Source organism: Prionailurus bengalensis, chromosome E4 (genome assembly GCF_016509475.1).
Source record: "Prionailurus bengalensis isolate Pbe53 chromosome E4, Fcat_Pben_1.1_paternal_pri, whole genome shotgun sequence".
Taxonomy (NCBI): domain Eukaryota; kingdom Metazoa; phylum Chordata; class Mammalia; order Carnivora; family Felidae; genus Prionailurus; species Prionailurus bengalensis.
In genome coordinates, this window is record NC_057360.1 from 31352573 (window position 1) to 31362890 (window position 10318).

The 10318-nt window shown below is 41.0% G+C and overlaps 1 protein-coding gene across 3 annotated transcripts in view; it reads left to right on the forward strand.

The window, feature by feature from the left end:
• Positions 1 to 6365, forward strand: part of LPGAT1 (lysophosphatidylglycerol acyltransferase 1) — a 115047-nt gene extending 108682 nt beyond the window's left edge. For all 3 annotated transcript variants that reach the window (XM_043568243.1, XM_043568242.1, XM_043568244.1), the window contains one exon: positions 83 to 6365. In XM_043568243.1, the coding sequence (XP_043424178.1) occupies positions 83 to 234 (152 nt within the window). In that variant the 3' untranslated portion in view covers positions 235 to 6365. The remainder of the gene's footprint in view (positions 1 to 82) is intronic.
• Positions 6366 to 10318: the final 3953 nt, after the last annotated feature.

Genomic DNA, 10318 nt, shown 5'->3' on the forward strand with positions numbered 1-10318 from the left:
CTAGTTAAACTGATATTCAGCTTTTGTTCAGGAGACCTACCACCACAGTAAAACAAATTAATATTTCTATCTTGTCTTTCAGGGGCTTTTCCACCTCCCAAGGGCCATAAGGAAGCTGTTTCCAGGGAGATGACCCTCAGCAATATGTGGATATTTCTCATACAGTCCTTTGCATTTTTGTCAGGCTATATGTGGTATAAGATCATTCAGTATTTTTACCATTGCCTGTTTTAGGAATTGACTGGGACTTGTCAAGGTCACCAGAGGAGTTCAGACTTTCATAAGTGTGCATTATTTTACATGTGCAAATCAGAATATAAAAAAAAAAAAAGCAAAGGAAATTCAATGGATGGATTAATATTTATCCCCCTTCGGGATATTTTAAAACTCTACTAAAATGAGGATCAGTAATATAATGACCTGCTAATATGTTTTAAGGACTTTTCATGTTTTCAAAAGATACACTCTACCACACACTTAAGCGAACATCCCATTCGGAGAAGAGGAAATCATAAAACCATCCTAGAAGACTATCTGAGAGAAATGCTGTTGCCACTAGATGTACTTGGTAATCTAGTTCAAGCTCAGAAAGTTGTGTCCGTTCCTCTTAGCTCGTAGTGTCTGTTAGGGCAGTGCTGCAGAGCACCGTCATTTCCACCGACCCTAGCCGTGTCCCCAGGAGCCTCGAGGCAGGGGAGCCATTGGCACCCTCTGAAGAGCTGTTCCCCAGGGGTTTGCAGTGGCACTCCAGTGTCAGGCATTCGCATGGGGGGAAAGCAGGGTCCACTGGACACATTCTGGTACTGTAGAATGTGTTTCTACAAAAGGCTAGCTCAGTCCAATATCGTGTTTACAGGCGCTAGTGCTTTCCCTTGTATGAGGGGGTCACTTGATTTCTCTTTTTGTACAGAAGGCATATCATAGATTGATAATTGTCTTTTACAAAATGCACTTTTATCAGATGCATATATAGCAGAGGATTAGTAATATAGCCTGAAAACAAACGTAAGCCTAATCCGTGAGTGGAATTCTCGAGAGGCTGTGTTGTCTCTGCACGTGTACCTGGACCCTGACGCTCTGCAGAGGCTTCCGTCCAGCTCCGAGGCTTTTGTCTCCCGTTTTGGGGTATTAGCACCAAGTTTGCTCGGGGGCAGCTGAAACCAACGTTGTAAAGCATTTAAATGATCCGTTTGAGGTGAAAAAGGGGTTCGATCAGAAAAATAGGAGCTAGAGCCAGACACGGGCTCAAAATGGTGACAAGCTGTCACACGGCACCCCTGAACCTATACTCCGTTGTCACGTCACGTTGCTGCCCGTGTCAGGGTGGTGTGACCAGGATTCAGACCAGCACAAAAGGCTTCCCCTGTCTCTTCCAGTTGCTTTTAAGGAGAATAAAGTCAAGTGTCTATTTCTAGAGAAGATTTTTTTCCTACTATGTTCATGTGATTTATACCTCATAGTAGAACCAGACTCTTCCCACAAAGTGCTGGGACTGCATCGACTCTTCCTGTGCATTCTTAGTGTTGAGACAGAGCGTGTGTTTTAGTTTGGGACTGTAGGACTATTAAGATCTGAGTAAGTCAGTGGTAGTTTTCTGTGATACAAGCATTGTAGATTCCTGTGTTGTCGCTAATCATTCAAATGGCAATTTTGAGAAGTAGGCCAGAAAATAAAAATAAAGGCTAATGTTTTCTATTTTTAAATAAACCAAAAAAGGAAACTGAAAACATGTGAATTTTCTCCCAGTTATGTGGGAAGGTAAAGCAACACCAAATAAAAGTCCACAGCAGCTTCGTCTTTAGGTTAATTCCGTGCATATATGAAAGAGAATAATGTGTTAATGAAATACCTCGTTGCATATTATGCCACTACTGGTAAAATGCAGAAGACGGTGTTAATGTGTTTGCTTTGGTAGTGCTTGTGATCAGATGCGATTTTTTTTTTTTTTTTGATATCCAGGCATTTTATTGTGTGCTTTACAGTGACAGTGAGTAAGTGAAATCAATCTCAATTAAGAGGCATGGATGACAATAGGAAGCCAAAGAGGAGCTTAATGATGCTTCTGTTTGAGGCCCAGCAAACACTGCTAGATTACAGGATGAATTGAAATTGTTCATTTGAGAGATTAGTCAGCCATCTGGGGGATAAGTTGCTCACTGTCAGGGATGGCATGCACAGTCCTAGCTAAACAGACCTTTTCCTCATTGCTAAAGCAAGCCACAAGGAGGAGTGGCCAGTTCTACCAAAAAAAAAAAAAAAAAAAAGAGAGAGAGAGAGAGAAATGCATACGTGCATACATAGATGCGATTTAGAGCCACTATCGCCATCACTGTGCTCCAAAGGAACGTGATACTGTTAATATACTGTACACATTAAACCAACTATTCTATAAGATGCTTTACTTTTCAAGCGCAGAGTCATTTCAACAGACTCTAGAGTGACAAATACCAATAGATACGTGAGTTCATTTTGAAAATAGACCTGTGGGTTGTAAATAGATCCGTAGTTGATCTGTGTATCCCTCTTTGATTGCTTATCAATGTGTTCTCTTTCTTCTGTTTGCAAAATACGTTCATTTGAGAGCATCGATAGTGCTCTCCTTACCAGTAACTGGAGTTCTCCTGCTCGCACTAGGGAATGCGAAAAGAGAATCAGTGTTCTTATATGGCAAATCAGGGAAGCGGCAATACGCCACTGTACAGAACTGAATAAAAATTCCCAGTTTGTACTTTCTGCGCAAAGTGAGGTGAAAGGTTTAGAGACTATATGTTTTGTTAAGGGGGAAAAAATTAAACTGTGCCAGTTTTATACCAGTAGCTTGTAGAATCTCAGCACTTCTTGATCTCAGTTGATCTGCCTAGATTCCCGTGGCAGAGAGGGTTGAGAACTCCCTACTGGATCCTGGTCTCAACAAGTCACAGCAGTGGAGCACCTGCTTGGCCATGGGCCAAGAGCAGGTGCAGTGAATACAGAAGTGACCACACTGGCAGTTCACTCTTAACTTCAGAAACCATTATTGGTGTTGAAATGTACAGATACGATGGAGAAAGCTATGCACCAGTGGAAGGTAAAGAAAAACTATAGAATGGAAAATGATGTTTTGGGGTGGGCAAATAAGTTGAGAATCTAAATAGATTTTTTAAAGATAGCTCTGAGTTCAGATGTGTCATAATACTAAGTAGTTTTTAATATTACAATCAATTGTTAATTTCCCACTATAAAGGAACTAGGGGTTACTGGATAATTAATCCAATAATATGTCATAGTTAGCCAAAAATCTAGTGTGTATTTACGAGTTTGAGTTTTTTTCTTATCAAACTTTTTTTTTTTCTTCTGGGGATGCTTGTTAATGAAAAAAAAAAAGATATCAGTTGTTTATTAGTTTCTCTCATTTAAGTATTTTTGACTGTGTTAATGAGTAGGGAAAAGATTTGGGAAGACCGCTGCAAAAAGAGGGAACACAAAAGCCTAAGTAATCCATGGGCTAGAAAAGGAATCCCTGAATAATCAGGAGTTGGCAGTATTGCGATTATACCCAAGCCTTTTATGAAAATGAAATGTTAAATCACCCAATGTAAAACCTCACATCATCCTAGTGTTAATATTGTTCACATTGATGTTAAGAATGCCTCTTTATTCTTTGCTCATGTTATTCACTTCTTGTGGATTTGTCTTTAGTAATGTTTTTGACAATCACTTCCCTAAAGACTCTTCTGAACTAGCAGGACCTGGTTATAATCATAGAAAGTAGTCTTTAATCATGGACAGTCTTATTGGATTCTTTTTATATTTAAGAAAATTTTATTTGCGCTGCTGAATAGGAAGAGTTCGTCATTTTCTTCATTACACAGGACTTCACTCCAGAGTTACCATTACGAGCGGGTCCCCTTGGGTCCATAAAAATGAATAAAAATGGTTAGTCTCATTTTTTGCCATGGACTGCTGTGAACCTTACGTCTGTTAATGTGAAAGGCAAAGTCAAAAGCGGCACTGGGCAGCAGGTGTACTGGTTTATTTTATGAGGGGGTGGAGTCTAATACGTTTGGGACCAAAACCACCTAAATTGGACATTTCTAGATCACAAAGGGGCCGGGTGTCCTCTGGAGCGGTCACTGGTTGGTGCTTTATTGCAATCATTTTGCATTGATCCTCACAATTAGGAACCGGACCCTGGGAATAAGCTGAGGGTGCTGAACGGTTGGAGAGGGTGACTGTAGCCATATGGAAGAAAAATATTGGTTTTTCTGCAGAATTTCCATTTGAGGATTTTTACATTTAATACTTTTTAGAACAGTTGAAAGAGTGAAAAGTTTTTAAGTGTATTCTGGTTGCAAAGTGTGCACACATATTTCAAATGGCTTTATTTTTATTGTGTAGAACTGTTGAACACATGACTGAGGCACAAGTTCTTTCCACGGGAGGAGTCTGCATTTTACAGTAACTTCTGTGGTGACTGGGTAATGACACAGTTGTACATTGACCTGCCATTGTTACATTAAGTGCTTTCATTTTCGTCACAGTTATTGCAAAGTCGTATTTATTTTATACAGGTGGATTTTAGTTTTCCTGATGCCATATGTTTACTTCTGCTTGTTGACCTGTTTTTCTTTCTTCATGTATCTGCATGTTGTAATGTATTATAAGAATGAATGTAAAGGCTGTGGCAACTGTAATTAATTTTTGTGAAGGGCTGGTCACACGTGGATCTGGGTTATGAATGCATACGGGATTATTTTAGTAACCAGATCACCTTTTGAGAAATTTAGATGTGAACACCAAAAGAAACATTTTCTCGACAACAACAACAACAAAAATGAATAGCTGGTTCTATTTTTTTTTAACCTAGAAAAATAAAGTTGATTTTTTTCAAGTAAAGTGCTTTTACTTCTTAGTGGTGGGGATGGGGTGTTTGTGTGTTTCTGGAGATTCTTTGGCATTAACATCTGTGGACATGTACTTAGAGCACGTCATGGCAGCTGGATGCTGAGGGCAAACCGAAAAACCAAATGAAAAACGGTGTACTTCCTTCCTTGGTTTTAACCTGTTTCCTCCATTCCTTCCCCATTTTTCCCCATGGTATGGTGGAGATACTGGTATATTGTTGGTATCTTGGTAACTGTTCACCAGTCTGCTCTCCTGGGAAAAAAAAATGATGCATGCAAAGTGTACATACATTTGCTATAAATTTTCCTGATAGCAAGGACATATAACACAATTAACAGAAAATAATAAAATATACTTTATTGTCAGCTCCATATGGCCAAGTGATTCTCCCAGGATGCTTTAACTGATTTTACCGAACTCTTGTAGCCTACCTATGATTTGAAAAATGCAATAACATCTTAATTCACCTACTTCTCAAATTGATTGTCACTCAATCTGATACGTGATCTGTGAAACTATTTCTTACCCTTGTACAAATTTCACTTGTTAGGTGAACCACTTTGAGCTCCAGCACCAATTATAGGCTTATATAATTTTAATAACAGCTGTTTAACAACTGCTGGCAAAACACTAAAATGTAACAATCGGCTGTAGCGTCAGGAGCCGGCAGGAGCTGTCTCCAGCATACCACTGGCCTGTCTTTCGGTTTAACTGTTAGTATTGAATAAACTCCTCACAGTTAAGCTACTCACTGCTCTAAGGAAATTCCTATCACTGACCCTTGCAGGGGCTTTAAAAGGTGGAGAAGCATTAACATCAGTCCTACAGAGCATGCTTTTGATTGGAAGAATTTGACAAATGCAAACTTTTTCCTGAAGTGCATGGGAAGCTTGCATTTTTCTAAAGCTGGTTCTATGCTTTCCGGTCTCAAAGCTAAGTAGACCGATAGAAGTCTCTCTTAGATTTTGTTTTGAGCCTTCAAAACCTTTATTGTTCAGGTATTTGTTTGTAGAATATGTTTGATCCCACTGAAAACAATTTAAATGTATTAAAAATATACAATCTACCAAATAAGTTAAAACGTTGCAGTTCAGTCTACCTCTTCTGTTTGGATTCAGGCTGCTGTTTTGAGTTGAGGTTGCATTTTTTCCCCCTAGAAGTTGCTTCTGTCCAAGACGAAGAACAAATTGGGGGCAGAAGACTGAAAGCAGATTTGAAGCACTCAGAGATTGCTGACCAGCCCTATTTCTCATGAGTGGGGGGGGGGGGGGGGGGGGCAGAGGGGAAGAAGCCATTGTTTTAAATTTCCACTTAATATGAAAATGTTTCTTTTTAGAATGTTTCTTCCTGCTGGAAAAAAAATGTATTTTTAAAAGGAAAAACATCCTCTTTTGGCTATAAGAAAAAGTCAGCTGTATGAGCAGGTGTGACCGTATCATAACATGCTGATATATAAATCAATAAATTTTTACCTCTCAGGACTTGTATAACCTTCTTATTAACTCCTAGAGGCATGAGAAACATGAAGTGTCAATAATCCAGATCACATGTAAACAACACACACGAAGGGAGGAGGGTTGGCTAGCCACTAGAAGTGAGACAGATTCTTTTAATAATCAGAAAAATACTCTTAATTAGGTATGATCAAACCCATTTGGCAAAGGAAGAGATTGGAACAATGTTTTTTGCTAGGCAACATGAGCGTATCACAAAGCTCATTTCTGAGTTTTCCCCTGGAAGGTTTCTGGTGCCTCCCCTCGGAGTACTTTCTGACTTTTAGGGGTGAGATTCGCTCTAGAGATGGTGGTAAAGCTCTCACCATTTATTTACCGGGGCCAAGAGAGAACCCTGGGCCGTCCTCACAGTTATAGCTGTTGTCTTCGTGGTGTCATTGAGAAATCATGGGGCTGAGAGGCCTCCCCAGATTATCAATTGTGGCATCTTCAGGCCTGTGTTTCATTTTTCATGCAAAACTGCCTGACAAGGGTCTTGTCTTCCGTTTTTTACCAGTTAACACTGTATCCGGATCAGGGCACCTAGAAGTGGAGAAATCAGAAGAGTTAGAGTACTAGGAAGAGGAACTCAGGAGTGATAGAAGACAGGGAGTGCAAAGGCTGCTCTCTAAACAAGGTACACACACCACTGACCCATGAGGACCCCAGGGGGTACTCCAACACGGCAGTGTTCGGGAAATCCACTCCTGTAAGATCTCTGTCCTAAGACTGCGTCCTCAGGGTTCACCCGTGAAGGGTCCCACTTGCCATTTCAGACACTCTGCCCTGTTGGCAGAAGAAAAGCCTGCCTCTGAGCCATTAGGCATCTCCAGGATGCTAAACAAAGAGACAATTCAAAATATTGGTGACAAGGAGCCTCTTTTAATCAAGGCATCTAGAGCCCACAATAGGGCTTTTATCTTTCCTTCGAATGTACACATTTCAGTTAGGACAAAGGATGGCATTGGAAATGAGGCATCTGGGCCTGTCTGTGTTGGATCTATTGAACTCTGACATGTTTAGTGTGGGACAGTGGGAGCAATGGTACCTTGGGGCTCCAAAAAGCACAAAAAGTAGAAGCCAACCAAGACTTCCTTTGGCTTAGATCCAGTACTGGCAAAATGTCACTTTGGTTAAAGTGAGTCACAGGGCCAATGTTAATAAACATTAATTATTTTTTTAATGTTTATTTATATTTGAAAGAGAGAGAGAGACAAAGTGCAAGTGGGGGAGGGGCAGAGAGAGAGGGAGATACAGAATCTGAAGCAGGCTCCAGGCTCTGAGCTGTCAGCACAGAGCCCGACGCAGGGCTCAAACCCACAGATTGCGAGATCATGACCTGAGCCGAAGTCGGGTGCCTAACCAACTGAGCCACCCAGGCACCCCAAAGTGAGTCGCAGGGCCAACCCAGATTCAATGTGGGAGAATCTACAAAAGGGTCTAAATACCAGGAGTCATGGTTCATTGGGAGCCATCTTTGAAGTCCAGCTATCACAGTAAACAGTTCCTCAGCTATTGGAATTAAAGACCACTAGCTGGGTCTAGAATTCTCACACTTTAACCAGTTTGCCCATAATTTCAATAGTTGGAAGTTTTTTGAATTTCTGAGTACTTTAAGAGGATTAGATACGTTGGTCCATCACTCATTCATGGAGATCACATTAATCAAAAGGACACATATCCAAAGAATGGAGGTTTTGTTGGGGAGTAACCTTTATATTATTTTCAGCGTTGATTGATGCATAACTCATTGGCCCTTAGCATTTCAGAGCTAGCAGGAACTTTAGACATCACCTTGTTTTTTTGAGCCAGTGGATTTCATTCTGGTGCAATTGGGCCCCTTGCATCAAATGGCTACTTAACAGAATCACGGGGACTAAAACCAGGTTTCCATTCAAATATTTCCCCCAAACAGCAGATTGCCTCTGTTTGGGTTTTTGTTTTGAGTAAATAAGAGTTAAATCTAAAGGATTAAGTACACTTCTTAAAGGGGTAATAGATTCAAAAGCTTCTGTAATTTCCTTTTCCTCGATTTTAAACATAATAGTTCCCAAGTCCTAGATTATTTTTTATAACTGCTCCCTCAGCAGTTGCAGAGATACAATTAGCCACTAAAAAAGTCTGAAATCCATGCTTCTTATCTTTTTGGAGGTGGAAATGAAATGTATTTTGTTTTTATCTCTGCCCTGTACAGTAGAAGATAAAGAGAATGGCTGACTTTAGACTGAAGTAGGGACAGATTTCAATCTCATAACAGTTTCTTTCATTTCTGAAATCTGGGTATGACACCGGCAGCAGGTAATACACTCAGGGCCACCACTGCCTCTAGTGCCCAAATGTCCCTCCGTCATGGCAGCTGCTGGGTTCCAGGTCCTGTCCAAGAAGAACCCACAGAAGGGCAGCAACACCCAGGACTCAGCCCATGAGCTTAAATCGTAACCCCTTTGATATGTTTCTTATCCTCTAAACCTCACTCTCCTCGCGTGTTAAATGGGAAACTTTCAAAGAGTTCTTTTCAGTATTACATGAGATCTTTTCCGTGAAGCACATTGTATCAAATGCTCAGTAATGGAAGCTGTTTTATCTCACCCGAATCGGGTTTAACAGAGTATGGAAATTATGCCTGTGGGCCACATGACCTGTTTTGGCTCCTAAGAATTTTATCACTATCACATAGGCTGTAATGCCCACCATCCCGTTTTCTGAGCCCTAGGTCATTTGGGTTTCCACGATAAACTGAAACGCAGTCAACATGGCCAAGCTCCTAACCTCACCTAGTCAGACTATATACCTCATTATTTAAGGCTCCCGACAGCAACAAAGAGCTTTGAGGTCGGAGAGCAAATTAGGAAGGTAAGGAGAGTAGGGCATAAAGAGGAAATATGATCTGCTCGACAGAAGACATTACATAGTCTTCGTAGAGACCTATTTTTTGCTTCTGAGACATGATGTCACTTGTGGTGAAGACCTTGAACTAATTTTCAAAAGGGAAGAAAATATAATTTCTAGTAGTTGGAAGCTATCCACCAGCCCATAGTTGTCTATGTATATTTCATATGATCCTAAAATAGAAAGGCCTGTGCTGAAGGCATTCTGACGATTCAGGAAACCACAGTAATTTTGAAAATGTTTTCCTTTCTAGTCGCAGAAGACTCTGAAGTTTATATCTTGATAATTGACATTTTATCCTCCAGTCCTAAGTGCCATGTACTCAATCCTTAGGGATTTGGGTGCCAGCAGACAGTGGGCAGATTAGAATCAGTGCTGTTTTTGGTTATTGAGGTATTATGGTAGACGACAGAGGTTCCTCTACGTGGAACTGGGATGGCAGGCATGGGTCTGAGGGCTAGCTCCGCTGGGGGTGGGGGTGGGAGGTGATAAGAAGGTGATGTTTCAAAGCCTGATCTTTCTCTAAGAGCCCCAGCCTGATGCCCATCAGGCTGTCCAGCCCACCATCCAAGAACTTCTTCAGGGTATCAACCCCAGGAAGCAGTAATTCCATGACAGAGAGAGAGGATGATGGGCAAAGGTGCGATTACAGAACAGATCTCCTGGAGGAGATTTGGAAATACTTAGAAGCCATTGTCCGGTGAGAAGCTTGGCATGAACAGTGACTCATAGAGATGCACCTGTGCCCGCCCAGGCATGACAGGGCTCAGAGCAGTCCTAGGCTGACCTATACTGAAGGTAAGCTGGCTTTGGTTTCCTAAAGGGTTACTTAAAAAGGCAACGGATTGAATGAGTTAACAAATGTGGAATTTATGAATCAGTTTCTCCTTGAGGGCAGAGAAATGGAATAGTTGATTGCTCAGCCTTCAGACACTGTTCCATGTAAGATCAGGCATAGTAATTGGAATAAACTGGAGTTATGTCTGAATGATGGGAAAACCTGGTGTGTCAGGATGAGCACTGACTCAGACTGACTTACTCGTTATTGAAAG